At 46.2% G+C, this 18,668-nt stretch overlaps 3 protein-coding genes across 7 annotated transcripts; 1 reads left to right on the top strand and 2 right to left on the bottom strand.

The window, feature by feature from the left end:
• LOC120808060 (uridine-cytidine kinase-like 1) lies at nucleotides 1–5,878 on the bottom strand. Its single transcript, XM_040160651.2, has 15 exons — nucleotides 5,737–5,878; nucleotides 4,451–4,647; nucleotides 4,257–4,363; nucleotides 3,975–4,145; nucleotides 3,362–3,433; nucleotides 2,994–3,183; nucleotides 2,851–2,912; nucleotides 2,546–2,562; nucleotides 1,928–2,026; nucleotides 1,664–1,757; nucleotides 1,465–1,527; nucleotides 1,254–1,376; nucleotides 1,046–1,153; nucleotides 809–965; nucleotides 1–720 (listed from the first exon to the last, which is right to left on the bottom strand). Exons 1-15 carry the CDS (start codon nucleotides 5,871–5,873, stop codon nucleotides 644–646), a joined length of 1,674 nt encoding a protein of 557 aa, XP_040016585.2. The 5' UTR covers nucleotides 5,874–5,878; the 3' UTR covers nucleotides 1–643.
• A 1,311-nt stretch (nucleotides 5,879–7,189) lies between these two features.
• LOC120808272 (uncharacterized) lies at nucleotides 7,190–11,106 on the bottom strand. Of its 5 annotated transcripts, XM_078093452.1 has the most exons (9): nucleotides 10,601–11,106; nucleotides 10,074–10,409; nucleotides 9,678–9,947; nucleotides 8,726–9,061; nucleotides 8,321–8,599; nucleotides 8,154–8,198; nucleotides 7,900–7,980; nucleotides 7,792–7,820; nucleotides 7,190–7,631 (listed from the first exon to the last, which is right to left on the bottom strand). In XM_078093452.1, the coding sequence occupies exons 1-9, from the start codon at nucleotides 10,662–10,664 to the stop codon at nucleotides 7,530–7,532; spliced, it is 1,542 nt and encodes a 513-aa protein (XP_077949578.1). In that variant the 5' UTR covers nucleotides 10,665–11,106; the 3' UTR covers nucleotides 7,190–7,529. The 5 variants fall into 5 exon arrangements, with proteins under 5 accessions (XP_077949578.1, XP_077949577.1, XP_077949581.1 ...); XM_078093451.1 differs by having other exon boundaries at nucleotides 7,190–7,820; XM_078093455.1 differs by lacking the exons at nucleotides 9,678–9,947; nucleotides 10,074–10,409 and having other exon boundaries at nucleotides 10,601–10,840.
• A 1,258-nt stretch (nucleotides 11,107–12,364) lies between these two features.
• slc30a2 (solute carrier family 30 member 2) lies at nucleotides 12,365–18,398 on the top strand. Its single transcript, XM_040161026.2, has 8 exons — nucleotides 12,365–12,718; nucleotides 15,768–15,979; nucleotides 16,089–16,235; nucleotides 16,318–16,471; nucleotides 16,699–16,918; nucleotides 17,271–17,376; nucleotides 17,578–17,712; nucleotides 17,927–18,398. The coding sequence occupies exons 1-8, from the start codon at nucleotides 12,636–12,638 to the stop codon at nucleotides 18,070–18,072; spliced, it is 1,203 nt and encodes a 400-aa protein (XP_040016960.2). The 5' UTR covers nucleotides 12,365–12,635; the 3' UTR covers nucleotides 18,073–18,398.
• Nucleotides 18,399–18,668: the final 270 nt, after the last annotated feature.

Here is an 18,668-nt window from a genome sequence, read left to right as displayed (position 1 = left end):
TTCTTGTAAGCTGATGTTTTTATTCTGTTCTAGAAGTAAAGTCGACTTTACAAAAATAACATTTTCACTTCCCGAAAACAACTAAACATTCTGCTGTTAATGGCCAAAGTTTGAGCGCAATTATATTACTTATGTAAGTTGATAAATGGATGCAAAACATAACCGAAGAAGTAGAATTCATTAAAACGATTACATTTACATATTAAAGCGAGTCAGTTTCTGTATTTTAAAAGTTAATTTGACACACGGTGTCATTTGGTCAAAGAAAGTAACGTTAGCAGCTAAATGAAATATTATTGAATAATGTAACAGTTGGATGGTTGACAACTAAAAGGATTTACCTTTTTTTAAATGACCAGTTATTCTTCTGGTAAACAATGTAACATACAATAAAAACAATATTTGAATGTTTCTTCTTGGTCCTTTCAGTGAAACCTTCACAGTACGCGGCTACGGAGACATTTACAGAAACTAACTTAGTTCCTGAAACGTCTTCACGACTGCTGCTAAACGGTCCGTTATTTATTTACAAACACTCGCTGGGAAAATCCTGAAAGTCTTCCAGTTGAATTCTGCAGAGTCCTGTCTGAGAGGAGCAGACAGAGATCCTCCTTCCTGACGGAGTAACAACCCTCCTCCACCCTCACAGGTCCATCCCTTCCCCACTCTCACTCCGGGCCGACGGCGCGTCGGTGCCGAAGTACCGATCCCCGAAATTACCTTTTGGACACAAAGACGAAGAGGAGAGAAAATAAACGGTCTGGAGGTGGATTCACTGAGGAGGAGGAGGAGGCGGCGGCGTCCTCACCGATGCCCGGGATGATGTGGAACTGGTCGTTGACCTCCTTGTCCACGGCGGTGGTGATGATGCGGACCTCGGGGAAGGCGTAGGCCACCGAGTGGACGCCCGTCTCCGCCATCAGCAGGGACAGCAGGAAGATCTTGTCCTCGGCCACGTCGTGGTCCTTCAGGAGGAGAGAGAGAGAGAGAGGAAGAGCTCGCCGTCTGATCGCCACAGCCAGCGGTTGATTTAAAATCGACCTACCAGCAGCACTCTGACGGCCATGAGGGCGGCCGCCCCGGTGGACACGGTGCTGTCCATCAGGAAGACGTAGTCCTCGCTGATGTCTTTGGGCAGGCGGAGGTAGTGGAGCTGGAAGACGTCACAAGAGATCAGCTGAAGTTACCGGTCGGTCGGTTATTGACGTCACGGGAGTCGTCTCTTCTTCAAACACAACGACGGTCACACGGACCTCCGGCTCCTCGGTGTCGTGGTTCGTCTGAATGAGGATCTTTCCCAGTCGGATGTCTTTGCACACGGCCATCAGAGCCGGCTCCATCGTCTCTCCGGCTCTCAGGATGGAGACGCCTGTGATCTACGACACAAACAAACAAAAACTCAAACAAACAAACAAAGACGAGCTGGTCAACAAGCAGCCGGGCGCGAGAGGAGAAGCAGCTTACTCTTTTACCGCTCAGCCTCTTGCCCTCGTAGACGCCGCCCTGAGGCGTCTCCACGGATACCGGCTGGACCGGAAGGAAGAGGTACGTTACACGTGAGGACACAACTCAAAAGAGGCGACATCGAGATAAAACCAAGACGCCGCAACGCAGACGCAGAGAACCGCCGTTATTTACATCGTAACATTTACAAAACGGTCACCGTGAGCGGCAGGAAGGAGAGCGCGTGCTCGATGAGAAGCCTCATCAATCTCTTGGAGTAGAAGATAAACTCGTCTCGGTTAGTCTCCTTGTTCCTACGCGTGCACACACACACACACACAACAACACACACACACACACGCACGCACACAACAACACACACACACACACGCACACACGGCAAAAAGGAAGTGGCATCAGTTTGAGGCGTGATGGTCAGAATGTCTCGACCTCTGCAGGGTCTACATACCGCCCCCTCCCTCACCTGATGATGGTGTGCATGCCGTGGACCTGCGGCGTGCTCTCCATCACGCTGAGGGTTCTGGGTAACGGCTGACCCTGGTGAGCCGAGGCCAGAGCCGACCTGTGGAGTCAGACGGGTGATTAGAGGCGATGCTCGAATCCCTTCGTTCTTTATGTTGCTCCTTCTGAATCGCCAGACAAAAGACTTCTTTAGAAATGGAAAGAGACGGTTTCAACAAACCCAAGAGGTCAAAGGGCATCAAAACCAGAACTGTCCCAGACAAGAAAGAGCGTTTGAGCAATGAGCACGAGGATGCAGAACCGTCGACCTGCGGCTGCAATTTGAAAAAAAAGGATCTCTCTCTTTTTAACGAAGAGGGACGAAGCAGGAAGTAACAAGTCTCTGTGTTCATTAATCAATGTGTTTTCACAATAAGACAAAGTATTTGCGCAGATCACAGAGCGAGGAAATTCACGATGATCAATCAGACCCGAGTGAAAGGCTTTCTGGGTAAAATGAGCAGAATGATCAGACTGATTTGTTCGTTCATCAGTAAAAGCTAAAAACGAGACTCTTATTGATTTTCTCTGAGATGAAACAAGGTTGAAAGTATGAAGAAATAAAAACAAGGCTTCATACCTCACAGTGATCTCACGCTGGAAAGGTCACACGCCATCCAGCCAGGCGGGGGGGGGGGGGGGGGGTGAAAACATGAGGGGAAGAAAAACACCCAATAAGTCCACCTGCAACATGAAACCCCGCCAAAATAAAAAAGGCATAAAAACATTTGAAGCAGAACTAAATGTTTATTTGTTATGATGCAGCATTAATGAGAACATGCAGATTGTGGTGAAGCTGAGCATCATTTGTTCAACCTGCAGAGGGAGGAGAACTGTTTCAAATCGATATGAAGCCGCTCGCTGAGTCCCAACAGGACTCTTTACCTTCTCCAGCTGGCTGTGAACGTGCTGAACAATCAGATCCAGCGCCACGAAGTTCTCTCCACCTGCAAACAGGACAAGGACTCAGAGACGCCGTCTCATGTGGAGCCGTCGTACGAACGTCCTGGTATGACGCGTGCGTCCACCTCTGGGCACCACGATGTCGGCCGACTGCACCGTGGGTTCGATGTACTGCTCGAACGCCGGCTTCACAAACTTGTTGTACTGTTTGATGATGCCGCCGATGTTCCGCCCGCGCTGCGAGATGTCCCTCTTCAGCCTCCGAATGAGGCGGACGTCCGAGTCCGTGTCCACGAACACCTTCATGTCCAGCAGCTGGTGGACAGAATAGGACGCAATGACTGTTGGATGGAAATGATGTTGAAGCCAAAATAAAAAGGGAACGAATCAAGAGAGTAGTCATTTTGTCATAGACGTTGTCGGACCAGGAGTCGCCCCCTGCTGGTCTCTGCAGAGAATGCAGCTTTAAGGCGGATCCAGATGTTATTCTCACCTTCAGCAGCTCCTTGTTGGCAAAAGCCAGGATGCCCTCAAAGATGACAACGTTTGCCCCGTACACCTTTTTCTGTCAAGAGGAACAAAAATAAAACGATAGATAAGCTCAACTATTATCAAATAATATATTGAATACTATAAAATCAATATACTATACTGCTCCAACAAACACGACTGTTAGAACTGTAACTTTTAGAAGCGGTTGCCGGGCAACCAAAGAAGCGCCGGCTTTTGATTGACTAAAAACATAGCTGCTATTTTTATTGGCCTTATATTCAGATCAAATTCATAGATAGTTATAAGTCAGCCTGATATTTAAATATCACTAACAATCACTAGATAAGTTGTTGGATTGATGAAGAAGCACTTTTCCACTGGTGGTACCCGAAGGGATGCCTGTTCCTCTCTATGGTTGCCGATAGCAACCCTTACTGTCAAGCAGATATAGTGTTTGTTGCTGAATTAAAACACTTTACACTTGAATTTTTGCTTTAGTAAAAAATTATTATATATACACCATTAAATATGTATATAAAATACATTAATTTTATATAAATATTATAATGTTATTACATTAATTAATACCAGACAACGGACGCTCAGCCTCTCACCCATTCCTTGCGTCTGCAGTGGGACGTGAAGTCGTAAACCGGCACTTTGATGCTCTTCCCTTTCTTCAGCTTCCGGAGGACGGAGACCAGCAGCTCGAAGTCGAAGGCGTCGGGGTGATCGAAGTTATACTCGTTTTTGGCCGCGAGCTCCTGCTCGTCTTTGTTCAGAACCTACGGCCACAGAAATACATCATCGTGTCATAACATACATGAAGGATACTTCATCATAATGTCACACATGGAGGATACTTCATCACATCTTGGGGGGGGGGTGGGGGGGACCTTGTAGAAGGAGTCCATGGAGAGCAGCACCACCCAGGGGACGTCCAGCGCCTCGATGATCTTATTGGCTACTGTGGTTTTCCCAGAAGCGCTTCCTCCACACAGACCTTCAGGGAGGAGCACACGTTAATGGAACACAGGGCTGGTGACGTGTCCGGTGTGACGGGGGAGGGGGGGGGGGGGGCGTGGCTCACCGATGACGAAGGCCTCTTTGAAGGTGGTCCCCGTGACGTTGTACCAGGGCGGCCTGCCGGCGGTGTAGATGGTCCGCTTGTTGGTCCTCAGCAGCGGAGGCTCCGTCTTGCACTTGCTGGCGGGCTGCTTCCTCGGCGATATCGACGGGGTCAAAGGGCAGCGGGGCGCGCGGTCCGTGGAGTCGTCTCCGCTCCCACTGGGGTGGAGGACGGGAAGTCAGACTCTTTCATGAGTATTCTTTGTGGGGGAGCCGTCAGGAAAGGTGGGGCTCGTTCAGAAGCAGCACTAAACACTGATCAGGTCTAATCGTGGAGCTGAAATGCATCATGGGAGGTTTCTGTACACGCCGGCCGCCATCAGAAATGCCTCTGAGCTCATAGCGGCCCCCGTGCTGCTGCTCCGCGTGCTGGCGATCACGTCTGTCTGCACTGTCCTGCAGAGGGGACGAGGGGGGAGACGATGCTGCAGTCTCTCTCTCTCTCTCTCTTGTCCCCCCCGCAGTGAGGTCTCTGCTGTCGGTGTGGTTGAGGGGGAGGGAGGGGGACTCGCCAGGCCTCCCCAGGAAATCACACCGTCGCCCCGCACGCAGCGTGGCACAGAGGGGGGGGCACCGCTCACATGAGTAAGGCTGTCATCACTTGGCGGGGGCCGCTGGTAAAGGTTTAAGACGCTCTACGACTATTTTGAATAAAGTTTATCTACAGAGCTGATGAATCCTCTCTGCGTGCTTTAAGGATCCACTTTCCATAGGCTGCTATTTGCATATGTGAAGTCAATTATTAACCTAGTTTTGTTTTTAAAGGCTTTGGAGTTTACATGTGAGAAAATGACACATCAGTCACACACAGTTAATCCTGTTAATGACCCAGAGATGACCAGAGATGAACTAAACACCTGAGCCCTCAGTGTTAGCCTCAGTGTTAGCCACGCTAGCATTAGCTTTCATCCAATCGTATATCAAAGCTAATAATAACCAGCCCTAATAATGAACACGAAGCACACTGAAGGCTGTTAGTAAGTTATGCTAAATCCACGATGAAGTGCTGCCACTGTAAACGAAGCCCGGACACGTATTTAAGGATTGGAGCAAAGACAGTGTGAGGAGTTATTTTAAATTTCCCTCGTCTGTCCAGCTTTTGTTCGCCGCTGCCACGCGAGCGGTGTGCGCATGCGCGGAGGTGAATGCTAGCACCGTTAGCCTGCTAACTTGAGCCGCTAACAGCGTGCCGGAGGCGCGCGGTGAGCCGCTGACGTGTGAACTTCATTTTTGTATTGATTCATGTACCTGTGGGATCTGGACCGGACCGCTTCTACCCCCCCGCCCGTCTGCTGCTCGTCCGGTTTGACGTTACAGTCGCCGCTCTGTGTCTCCATGACGGCTCTTCCAGCGCGGCTCTGCAAACCAAACAGGGGGAGCGTCATGACGTCACGAGACGTAAACTCACGCTGAACTTGTGGATGTCGGAAAAATGACAATCGCTCTTTAATTGTAATTGTTTTTTTAAGAAGTGTGGAATTTGTAGTATATGTTTGATTAAGTGGAAGAAATTCAAACGTATTTAGATCACTCTGTGGGATTGTCACTCATGAATGTAGATGTGGTGACTTCGGTTTCTTTCAAATAATTGTGCCAATTCTATCAATAGATACTTTTTTTCAGTTTCAGGTAGCTACAACACAATACTCGTGTTTAGTTTAAAATGACGTGGCTATTTCGATTAAAACCAACATGCAAATGCTCAATATTTATACTTTGACTGTAAATTATGAATCCATACAAAACTACATTTGTCCCACTAGACAGTGAACGCCTCATTTGCGTGGCTGTCATTGTGATTCATGAGCAGTTATTCAGAGACAACGCTATATTACTTAAATACATAACATAACATTACATAATTGTAAGTGTCTTTGTAACTACCATGGCTTAATGTCACGTTAAATATTGTATTTTTGTATTTTTTATACGTTCTGTTGGCTGAATAAATATACATTTATTTAATCGCTTGAGATCGTCATATATCTGTCTATTTAACCTCAACAAGTATGTGTAAATTGAGCAGGCTCTGGTTAGGAATGCTAAGGTGTACCTGCATTTTAAAGTGGAAGCAGAGGATTATGGGTAATGGGTTGTCGATGGACAAAATAATGCTAATTTATTTGAAAAGTACATACATGTTCAGCTGGCTTTTTTGTTTAATTTAATTCAATTATTGAAATGAAAGGTAGGTCTTAGATTGTGCCCTTTGGTTTTGGTTTGAGCACCTGCCCCCAAAATGTCTGTGCACGTGCCTGACAGTGAACGTCACATTGTCACATTTAAAAAGTGTCCATAGTCCAATTTTGGATTAATGCTAAAGCCACTTTTTGATTTTAGGTCTCAGCTCACGGCAATTCAATAAAGGAATTTGTGGCATCTGAATAATAATAAAAGACTTTTAAGAAATATAGTTGGTTTGTTTAATTTGAAAAATAGGAGGAAGAATCGACCAATGAGAATCTCCAACTGAGTCTTTTTTAATGGTGTAACAAATGTAAACAAAGTGTTCTCTAAGTGGATTTGAATCAGAGTCGATGTGGATGAAGCAGGAACATAAAATGAGCGATGGAGGTAAAGTCTCTGCTGGACAGAAACAACGTGAGGACCACGTTACCTTCTGGGTCATCGAGTAGAACTTAAATAAAGAATATGAACTTTCACTGGTTCCCTTAAACAAAACACAACGGATGAGTCCATATCAAGCACATTCTTATTTGATTTGTTTCATATTTCTCATCAATAAAAGCGACTTTATTCAGATTAACAATGTGAATCAAACACGTTAGACAAACAGCAGACATGTAGAAGAAGAAAAAGAGACAAAGTTTAACCTCAAAGGAGCATAATTCATCATGAGAGCACGTGGATGACGTCACTCCACCGTGTCTTTCATAGCAGGAAGAAGTTTGAATGTCAGAGAAACTATTAATGAAAACATGTCAATATAAACCCTTTATCTTAAAATGCCAAATAAAACACTGGAACTGACGTCACAGGGTTGATTTCCCGTCTCTGCGCGTGGATCTAGAAGCTGTGGATCAGAGTCTGACAGAAGCTGAAGGTTCTCCAACGTTTTCATAGACCACTGCACCTTCGTCTCCATCTTCACGCTGCACCTGTGAGCAGCAACACCTGAGACTCTGAGACAAAGGGAGCAGATGAAGCAGCATCAGTGCTGAAGACGAGAAGAAGAATCCCTGTTATGTTGGACTCACTCGGTGATACAGGCCTCACTTTATTCTTCTTATAAACTAGTGAATCATCACAAACACAGCGTTTGGTTTCATGTTTTAAACTCACGGCGTTGACGTCCATCCGGGTTTCTCTCCCTGAAGGACAGAAGCATCAGTTTCATGTTAAGTTTCCTGTGTGTGAATGTTCCTGATAGAAGTGACGGCATGTTCTCACCTTTAGATCTCTTCCATGTGAAGAACAACACAACAAGAACAACCACCGTCGCTGCAGCCAGAATGATGAACCTCCACCAGCCTGCAAGTCAGAATCCAAACGTCACAAAGCTTCTCTGAGAGATTTTTAAAACACCAGGAGCAACATGTGGGACTCAGACATGTGGATGAATGACTGTGCAGACGTGTGTCATTTATAAGTCATGAATATTAATATAACATCCAAAACAAGGAGAGAGAGGAGGACGTCACTACCTGGTGGTGCAGGTGGTGTAATGTTGTCCTCCCCCGATGGGCCTCCTTTGGTTTAGTGGAATATGATATGAAACACAGACACAAGAAAGGAGGTGAAATAAATCAGTGTTTACTACCTGAGGAGACTGAATGAGGAATAAAATGATGTCGTCTTTTCACAAACGTACCTGTTTGTTCACATGAGAACTGACTGCAGGCTTCAAACAGCAGAGTTTTTCCACTCTGATTGTCTCTCACTTCACATCTCAGTGACTTATAATACTTTGACTTCTGATGAAGAGGAGCTTTAAACGTCACAGTGGCTTCACAAGCAGCGTGTGATGACATCATCACATCAGTCCGTTTGCCGTCATAAAGCCACTCTGGTGCGTGTTCACACACTTGTGTCGAGGATCTCAACACTAAGCAGGAAAACTCAACCGAACCCCCGTAGTCCTTTTCCTCCACTGGTGAAGATGTTCATAAGGTGAGAAAGACAACAAGAGTAACATTAACTTCTTCATCATTTAAATGATAATAATGTTTCAGTGTGTGGACAGTTTGAGCTGAAATGATTTAATGTAAATACTCACTTGTAAACACGGACAGAGAGACCACACCATCTGGACCTTGTTGTTTTCCTGTTTCATCATAATCTCTGTTGGTGTAACGACCAACATCTTCACCTGAGACGTTTCTTATAACCAGAGAACAGTTTGCTGTCAAACTCAGTCTGTTGGTTTTAGCTTCTGGAATCAAAGCGTTATTATTAATCTTCCCAAGTGTAACCAGCTCCACAGTTGATCCACTACGACTGTAAAGCCAATAAGAACCGTCACATCTGTCCTGATCCACACGGTTAGAAGGCAAAGTGACGTCATCTCCGGCTCTGACGAGGAAGCGGGGGTCAGGGGGGGTTTGTCCTCTTACTATTGACACATATGAAAGAACTGAGGTAAGAATACAGATCTCTAGACTCCAGTCACACGTGATGAAGACATTATTTGTGCCCCTCCCATCTGGCAGGAGGCTGAGGTCCATCAGGACTTAGACTTCCCGTCGGCAGTCGGGCTCATCGACAGATTCCCGTCCCCCACTGACTGACTCTGTCGTCCCACCGGTCGCTTTCTTTCTCACTGCACACGTCACTTTCTGTTCGCTGGTGCACTTTATTTTTAATTTCTAAACATTTCTAACTTTTATTCCTTTATTTTTAAACTAACCCGTAGCATTATATTTGATCTTATTCCTCGTGCACTGTTGTCTTGTCGTTCATTGTCGTACTGTCTGCTGTTACGCAACCACCAAGTGTCGCCGTGGTGCAGGAATAGAGGGTGTGCTGGGAACCGCAAGGTTGGTGGTCTGAGTCCCAGCTGCCCCGTGTCCCTGAGCAACACAACTAACTGCTCCAAATGTTTTGCAAGTCGCTTTGGATAAAAGCAAAAATGTAAAGTCAAATTCCTTGCATGTCTGACATATTATGGCAATAAATGTTTCCTGATTCCTGATTAACAAACAGCATCAGATGTCTTTTCACAAACGTACCTGTTTGTTCACATGAGAACTGACTGCAGGCTTCAAACAGCAGAGTTTTTCCGCTCTGATCGTCTCTCACTTCACATCTCAGTGACTTATAATACTTTGACTTCTGATGAAGAGGAGCTTTAAACGTCACAGTGGCTTCACAAGCAGCGCGTGATGACGTCACATCAGTCTGTTTGCCGTCATAAAGCCACTTTACTGTGTGTTCACACTCAGAGAATCTCAACACAAAGCAGGAAAACACAACCAGACCCCCGTAGTCCTTTTCCTCCACTGGTGAAGATGTTCATAATGTGAGAAAGACAACAAGAGTAACATTAACTTCTTCATCATTTAAATGATAATAATGTTTCAGTGTGTGGATAGTTTGAGCTGAAATGATTTCATGTAAATACTCACTTGTAAACACGTACAGAGAGACCACACCATCTGGACCTTGTTGTTTTCCTGCTTCATTAAAATCTCTGTTGGTGTAACGACCAACATCTTCACCTGAGACGCTTCTTATAACCAGAGAACAGTTTGCTGTCAAACTCAGTCTGTTGGTTTTAGCTTCTGGAATCAAAGCGTTATTATTAATCTTCCCAAGTGTAACCAGCTCCACAGTTAAATTAGTACGACTGTGAAGCCAAACAGATCCGTCACATCTGTCCTGATCCACACGGTTAGAAGGCAAAGTGACGTCATCTCCGGCTCTGACGAGGAAGCGGCGGTCAGGGGGGGTTTGTCCTCTTACTATTGACACATATGAAAGAACTGAGGTAAGAATACAGATGTTTAGACTCCAGTCACACGTGATGAAGACATCGATAACAAACAGCATCAAACGTCCTTCCACTAGAGTCCAGTGGACACTGGACATGAAGGTGGACGGTTGGACTCTCCTCACGTTGGTGGAACAGTTGCTGTGTGTTTGCTGTTCTTACCTGCAGCCTGAAGCAGCAGCAGCATCACACATAAAGTCCTTTGAGTCCCTCTGAGTTCCACCATGGTGTCTCTGCTCCTCAAGGCGTCTGACCGAGTGCTTCTTCCTCACAGATGCAGCTTCTGCTTCCTCTGGTTGCACAGCGTCACTTCCTCGTCGTGCTCATAGAGACGACGTGTCGGAGCTCTGAGGATGAGTTTCTTCCTCTTTGCATCTTGTGGTTGTTTCCTCAGAAGTGAAGAGGAAGCGTTGTGGTGAGAACGTGTGAGAACAGCAGCAGCTCTGCAGGTTTGAGCCTTTAGTGGAGACCAGATCACGTGAGGACTCAGCATGCTGGTTCCCTCCATAAGGGATCGTGTTCATCAGACGTTACTGTGAGGAACGTTTGATTAGTTATTAATCACTTAGAGATCAGGACTCATGCAGACTCTACAGAACCGCTCTCAGTTTCGTCCTGATCCGGCTTCACGCAGCTTTGAGCCTCTTTGTGTTTCATCACAGGACTCCTTCCTGAACATGAAGCATGCACACATGTCATGTGATCACTCTGACATCGTTCTGTTAACTGTCGCCACATTTAAAAAGTGTCCGTAGTCTAATTTTGGATTAATGCAGAAGTCACTTTTTGGTTTCAAGTCGTTCCTCTTTGCATCTTGTGGTTGTTTCCTCAGAGGTGAAGAGGAAGTGTTTCGGTGGGAACGTGTAAAGCCTAGTTTATGCTTCTGCGTTTTCAGAGCGACGCAGACGCAAGACCCCCTTGAGTCCTTGCGGGCATCTCCGCAAACGCCGGTCGAGGGGAACAAAGTTGTGGAGGAAAACACGGGACAAATGTGTCCGCGATGCAAAGCAGCAGTGTGGATGCACGGGGCAATAAAGTCTATGATAAATAAACAAACAAACCAACAACTTCCACACAAAGACGTGACTCTCTAGGTCGTCTTCAACAAAACACGTTACTCCGCCTGTTGTTCTGGCGGTGAATTGCTCTGCAACACACGCAAGACTTTTAGAACCATGAATTGAAACGAGTGCGTCGACGCAACGACCAGTGGGAACATTTTTAACATGCAGATAAAGTATTTTCTAGTCTACATCTAATATTTACAATAAAATAACTTTTTATTTATAGTTATATATTTGTTTTGTATACATCGTTTAAGAGAAGCAACGTTTATGTCCTATTTTATTTATGTATTTAATTTTATGAATTTAATCAGTGTATTTTAAAAGGGGACAGATTGAAGAAAATGTAAACAATCCTCAGCGCTGCGGAGGACAGAGCATGCGCAGTGGTTGCACTATAATGCCATATGTCCTGAATGCTTTCATCACCTCACAGTCACATGAAATAGCAAGCAGTACTGCAGTGGCCCCGGTTCAGTTCATGATGTTCATTTGAATTATTTAGCAGGTATTAATTGACAAAGGACACATTTGAAAAGGTTTTTAGACAGATAAATATTTAACTTTTTTTCATTATTGTCAAAGCCCGCGCACCATCTTTAAAGGATAAATCTGTTTTTACACAACTAAACATCAGGCTGAATTGATATTCCATGAATGAAGAAAGCTTATAATGTAAAAATAAGTATATCTTGATAAAAAATATTAGTAAGTAAAAAAAAAGTGAAGGGGGGTAATGATTTTACCAACCCAACAACATATTATTTTGATCCTTGTGAGTAAACACAGTGCTATTTATTAATCGATTATTGATGCACCCACCGGGCCCCTGCAGGTCCGTCCTGCACACACACAGCAGCGGCCACGCGCCGCGTGTGCGCGGCTTTCTGCGGCTGCAGTTCGAGGCTACAACTCCAGAAAAAAACCCTCCCTCAGAAAACTGTGGTTCATCCTCCGGTCCTCTCCACCATGAAGGGTCTGATCTGTGGGAGGACTCCCCCCCGCGTCCAGTGAAGAAGACCAGGGAGAAGGACCTGCAGCATCCTCTTCATATTATATTCATTTATAGGCTTCTTGTCTTTTATTATTATTTAAATCTCACACGGGACACCGACCGACTGCGGGCCGATCCAATGGAAAATAAGGCTGCAAATTCGGAGAAGTCTCAACTGATAAACGAGAAGAGCGCGAGGATGTATTCTCTCAAACTGCAAAGGTGGGTTTTTATTTTAGGGTTCGTGCAGGGAGAATAATGCTGCAAGTTACACGTTAGATGTGGCATGCGACACAAAAATACATTCATAAGAGATACAACAACACATATTTAATAATGTCACGTTAGATTAGAAGCTCGGGTTCTCTGTCATTTGTGTGCAGAAAGTCACTAATTTAATGTTTTTAAAATGCATGTGTGCGTATATGAACCGCATGGCGGGTGCAGTCGTTACCGGGTGCGCGTGAAGCGCGCTGCCGCGCGGTTTTGTGTGAATGAACAAATTCATTTGCACGCTCGACTCGTTTGTGGACAGCTTGTGACAAATGGCCAGTTCACCGTTCACCATATATATATATATATATATATATATATATATATATATATATATATATATATATATAGGCAAACATAATAACCTTTAGGAAAATGCAATTAAATAGCATTTTAATTAATACAAATAATTTAAACAGTGTTTTAAAAATACACATAATAGTGTAAGTGTGTATTTTCATAAAATACACTTTTTAAAGGAAAGTACCATTCAATGAAATACAAATGATCCTGCAGGTTTTTCATGTCGCAAATAGAAATGATAAATATTCACGTGTGTTCGGCTCTTCTCACGTTGAACAGACACCTGTGCGCGTTCACACATCGACACGGATCGATGACTTCGGAAATATGGGAAAAATAAACTCCATCTGGAGAGGGATGCTTCCTCCGTCCGCGTGGGCCTCCCGGTGTCCTTCGTGACGCCAGTGAGCTCTTCCACGCGCTCGTGTCAGCTGATTCGCACCATTATTGGATTTAAGGCCTCTTGAAAAAAAATCTACATTAACACGCGCGCAAAAACATCTCTTGAAAACATCTTTTGAAAGTGTCAGAAGAAGGTGGCGTGCAAGTGACGCGTGCTTTCAGACGCGTGCGTGCCTGTTCGTGCGCGCTTGAAAAAGGGGACGTGCATATGGCATCACATTTGGGATTTCATGCACCATTTCCACCGCGTGCGCGCGCGCGCGTGCGTGTGCGTGTGTGTGTGTGTTTGTGAGTCATATTTACATTTTCTCCAGCTGGCTTTAAAGGAAGTGACATCACTCTTCAAGGCCCAAATACGTCAGACATAAAATCGTTTGTTAAGAATCGGACTAATCAACTGGAACCACTTTCCGACGAGGCCTTGTTTATAAAAGGTTAATAACACGTTTGTAATCCTTTATTGATGGTTTACACATTGATTATTAACGCTCCATGGAGCAGTAACGAGCCATTAAAAGAGAAAATATATTTATTTATTCTGAGTCAAATATTCTCACGATTACTCAGTAAGAAATTTACTTGTAAAATATTTTTGACTAACGATTAATTCCCCACTTGGATTTGTTGGTAAACTTAATCCACCATTAATCACCATAATTCTCTTTTTTTAACATGTGTACAGAAACAAAAAGCGTGAAATAATCTGTGTGAGAAGGCGACATGATTGATAATGTTATTAATAAATTGTTAGGAGTTTATCAATGTCGAGCTCATTAATCCACTCACCCTATTTGTTGGATGATGTACTCACTGTTAATCCCGATATTTCTGGCAGCACTTGAAGGCAGCATAACTGTCTGGGGGGGGTACTGGGAGTCTGCCAGGAGAGGCTGCTTCCCTGATGATGAACCAGTGAAACCAGTCGGGCCTTTTGATGGACGTCGGTCTCCAGTCTGGTGCAGAAACGCTCCACCGGTTTCTACATTTAGACGTTTAAGATTCAATAGGCTCCGTAAAGGTAATAACCGTAAAAAAAGGCCTCAGTCACCTCTGAGGAGACGGGTGATGTGGTGGAGTTGTTTTTAAAGGGAAGATGATGCACGAGGGACTAAAAGGTGGAGCTCACTCGTACGGTCGAATGAGGGCATCGTGCTCTCGTAGTTAGAAGGTTACGCAGTGATGGTTCCCTGTGTGAGTCGTATCACAGGGGAGACATTTAAAGTTCAATCACACAGAAGACTTTTAGGGAGGAGGAACCATGACGACGTCGGACCTGCTCTGCCACCTGAATTAAATGATAAATCGCTCACACAAAACCAACAAATGACCGAAACGAATGCATTGAATTCATGACGTCAAACGCGAACGACAAAAACTAGTCAGGAGCCAAAACGAAGCAACCAATGTGTTCATGTGTTAAACACATATTTAGATAAAAAATTGAGACAAAGTGAGAATAAAAACAAGATTTCTGATGCTTTGGGTTGTTTTGTTGGGTTAATTTTAATTGAAGGTAAATCGTCACTGAAAACTGTTAAACAAAAGAAAACTCGCAAGTTATTGATATTAAAACCTGTTTAAAATGTGCACAATTACAACATTTGAACGTTGCTTCGAGATTTCAGGACACTCGTGTGTGTATATGTTGTATGTATACGGGTTGTGTGGGTGTGTGTGTGTGTGTTCTCATGTCTCAGTGGTATAATTGAACAGAATCTGTTTTCCACTCGGCTGATTCTCTTCAGTTTGGACGTGTGTGTGTGTGTGTGTGTGTGTGTGCGCGCGAGATAACGGCTGATCGTGAAACACTGGCAATCTCCCACGTGAAGTGTGCGACGTAAAGTGTGCGTCTGTGTGCGGTTATCTCGAGTGAGCCCAGATTAGTTTTTTTCCACCTCATTAGCCACATCATCACAGCTTCCCCCTCACTGCACAGGAGCAGCAACCTGGATACGTGTGTGTGTGTGTGTGTGTGTGTGTGTGTGTGTTTTCGCTCTGCTCCCATGATTAAAACGTAACTGGATATACTGGTGTGGTGAAAGCTGACGGGGCGTTCTCATGATAGGAACATTAAACACCTTTAGGCGGAAAGTCTGTGTGCAGATCTGCAGCAGATGTACTTAATGTGTTGAAGGAGGAGGAGCCCGTCCTCGCCCACACAGCCCTGCTGTCCTGTTCAAGCTCATAACAATGAGCATTTTCTTCGGGAAGCGATTCTTATTTATTTTGATTAAACGTGAACGGTTAAGTGTTAAAGTCCAGATGGAGTACATTTTTCTCTTTGTCCCTGCAGCTCCTCCCCCGACCCCAAAGAGCAATACCCAGAGTTCCCCTTTAAGAACGGGGGCGTGGCCGGCGCCGTGGAGCTGAGGAGGCCCGTCGGCGCCCACTGCCACGGGGCCAAGGCGCCGGCCCGAGACGAGGGCGCCGACCGGCAGCTGGCCAGGAAGAAACTCTACATCGCCTCGACCGTGTGCCTGGTCTTCATGATCGGAGAGGTCATAGGTGAGAGTTTAGAAGCCGTATTATTCGTGAGCTTTACAGTCGCCCCCTGGTGGTCACTACAGAGAATACACTGGCCTCACGTTACTTAGCAGTCCCTGGTTTCCTGCAGGAGGCTACCTGGCCCACAGCCTGGCCATCATGACCGACGCGGCTCACCTGCTGACTGATTTTGGCAGCATGATGGTGAGCCTGTTCTCCCTGTGGATCTCCTCCAGACCGCCCACCAAAACCATGAACTTCGGTTGGCACCGATCAGGTGAGAACGAGAGCGATGGAACTTCACGTCCTCCCTCAATTTAAAAAAAGGTAATGAGGACTCCCGCCTCTCCCCCCCACAGAGATCCTCGGGGCGTTCGTCTCCGTCATCTCCATCTGGATTGTCACGGGGGCTCTGGTGTATTTGGCCATCGAGAGGATCGTACGCGGCGACTACGAGATCGAGGGCCACGTGATGCTGATCACCTCGTGCTGCGCCGTCGTCGTCAACATAATGTGAGCCGGGCGTTATGTCGCCGCTGTGAAGGCGGAGATTCTTAAATGTTTTTTTTTTTTGTATCGGTAATTTCTGAATTGACTTACGACAGTTTAATTTCTGCATTCTCTCCAGTGACCACCAGGGGGCGACTCCGGTGGTCACATAGACGTGGAGTTTCTAGTTTCGAGCAGGAAACACAAACACCTCCCCCCGATAATCAACCCGTGGCCTCTTCTTTCTGCAGCATGGCCTACATCCTCCATCACTCCACCACCTTCCACGCCCACGGCACCGGCTACCACCCGATCGACGAGGGCGGCCAGAGTCCCGTCGGCCACGGCCACTCCCACGCGCTCCTCGGCGGCCACAGCAACACCAGCGTGCGCGCCGCCTTCATCCACGTGGTCGGCGACCTGCTGCAGAGCGTCGGCGTCATGGTGGCGGCCATCATCATCTACTTTCGGGTCAGATATAGATCACGTTCGTGTTTGCGCGAGACTGAAACGTTGAAGGAAATAATCCCAATATGGTCCCTTGGGAGGTGCGTAACTGCATCGACTGGTTTACGCTCTAAATACTTTCATATTTTACCTGAATATTCTGTGGAAAATCAGCTTTTGTACCTTAGAAAGACGCACTACGATGTGTTGTTCTAAAAGGCATCGGGGTTATCCAGAGTGTGTATCGTGAAAGAGTTAAACATGCAAGATGTTCCCTTTTTCTTTCTGCCCGGGGCTCTCTAACGGCCGCCGACTGGAAAAACGCCATCTGACGCCCGTTAATTTACTCTTCAAAAGCCTCTTTTCACTCTTTCAGCCCGAGTACAAAGTGGCAGATCCCATCTGCACCTTCCTGTTCTCCGTCTTTGTCCTTTGCACCACCGTCACCATCCTCAGAGACGTCTTCAGGATACTCATGGAAGGTGCTTCACCCGGAGCGCCACTTATTTGGGAGACTATTTAAAATGTTTAAGTTGGGAGAAAACCTACCAATCCGTCCATGCGGTTTCCAGTCCTCGTGCTAAGCTAAGCTAACTAGCTGCAAGTTGCAACTAGGTGCATCGACCTCCTCAGCTGAACTACGCTTCACTCAGAAATGCTTTCATTGTGTGTGAATGCTGCAGGCTCCCCTAAAGGAGTGGAGTTCAACTCTGTGAAGGAGGTGCTGCTCTCCGTGAAGGCCGTGAAGTCCATGCACTCTCTGCACCTGTGGGCTCTGACTCTGGGCCAGGCGCTGGTGTCCGTGCACGTGGCCATAGGTGAGACGACGCAACCGTGTGCGACCAGCACACACACACACACACACGCACACCGCAGGGGTCTAACTCGGATAGTCTTATTGTGGTATTTGTACTTTTTCCTTGAACGAGCCGAGAGGAGAAGGAGGTAAAACGTGGGACAAACGTAGCGGATCACAATCTGGTGAAACCAGACTCACGGCTTCGTGTTTTATTTCTGCTCTGTCCGGGTCAGAGGACGGCGCCGATGCTCAGTCGGTGCTGCACGAGGCCACCGACCTGCTGCACACCAAGTTCGGCTTCCACAGCATCACCATCCAGGTGGAGCTCTACTCCGAGGACATGAGCCACTGCTCCCACTGCCAGGACCCCAAGGACTGATGCCCCCCCCCCCCCGACAGGCGCCGCTGTCCCCCGTCGTCCTGTTAAAGGAGTGCAAGCGCTTTTGGGTTTTTATTATTTTGTGTTTGCGATTCAGTCACGAGGCGGCGGAATCATCCACGTGTCGCCACGCTGACGCGGCGCTGGGCCTTCAGTGGCCTAAATCACCACTATTGACATAAAATATAAGAATAGACAATTCAAGTGATGCAGCAGAGATGATATTTGTGACACGGTGCAGCCTCTCCCGGTGGATTGAAGCAAATGCCGGTTGAAAACACTGCCTGACGTTTTGTATTTCTTATAAATTGAGGAAAACTGCCAAATGAAGGACCACGTGAGTACTTTATATATATTGAAGCTGCTACTTATTTTCTACAGTAATTTCCCTGATTCCACACTAAAGTAGAGCAGCAGCGCAACGCATGAGCCCGCGTTAAAGTGTCAGCGTGGAGCACCTGGCGTCCTACCGGGGACACGTGGATGAATTTAATGTCTCAACCTCACCAGGAGGACCGTCTACACCTCACTGCCGTCTTTGATCTGATCAGACATGAATCTGCAATGAATCTGCAATCATTCACCGTGAGCTCCGG

This window comes from Gasterosteus aculeatus, chromosome 18 (genome assembly GCF_964276395.1).
Source record: "Gasterosteus aculeatus chromosome 18, fGasAcu3.hap1.1, whole genome shotgun sequence".
NCBI classification, from domain to species: Eukaryota; Metazoa; Chordata; class Actinopteri; order Perciformes; family Gasterosteidae; genus Gasterosteus; species Gasterosteus aculeatus.
This window is presented reverse-complemented; position numbering and strand designations above follow the sequence as displayed.

Bases quoted from the DNA above. Each gene is read 5' to 3' on its own strand.
- LOC120808060 (XM_040160651.2), bottom strand. From the start codon at position 5,873: ATGACGCTCCCCCTGTTTGGTTTGCAGAGCCGCGCTGGAAGAGCCGTC. The intron at 4,364-4,450 runs GTGAGCCACGCC...TCCTCCCTGAAG, and splicing joins CAAAGAGGCCTTCGTCATCG to GTCTGTGTGGAGGAAGCGCT. The intron at 1,528-1,663 runs GTGACCGTTTTG...CTTCCGGTCCAG, and splicing joins TCTCCTTCCTGCCGCTCACG to CCGGTATCCGTGGAGACGCC.
- LOC120808272 (XM_078093451.1), bottom strand. From the start codon at position 10,664: ATGGTGGAACTCAGAGGGACTCAAAGGACTTTATGTGTGATGCTGCTG. The intron at 7,981-8,153 runs GTAGTGACGTCC...TCTGACTTGCAG, and splicing joins TACACCACCTGCACCACCAG to GCTGGTGGAGGTTCATCATT. The intron at 7,821-7,899 runs GTGAGAACATGC...TCTGTCCTTCAG, and splicing joins CACATGGAAGAGATCTAAAG to GGAGAGAAACCCGGATGGAC.
- slc30a2 (XM_040161026.2), top strand. From the start codon at position 12,636: ATGGAAAATAAGGCTGCAAATTCGGAGAAGTCTCAACTGATAAACGAG. The intron at 16,236-16,317 runs GTGAGAACGAGA...TCCCCCCCACAG, and splicing joins CTTCGGTTGGCACCGATCAG to AGATCCTCGGGGCGTTCGTC. The intron at 17,377-17,577 runs GTGCTTCACCCG...TGAATGCTGCAG, and splicing joins CTTCAGGATACTCATGGAAG to GCTCCCCTAAAGGAGTGGAG.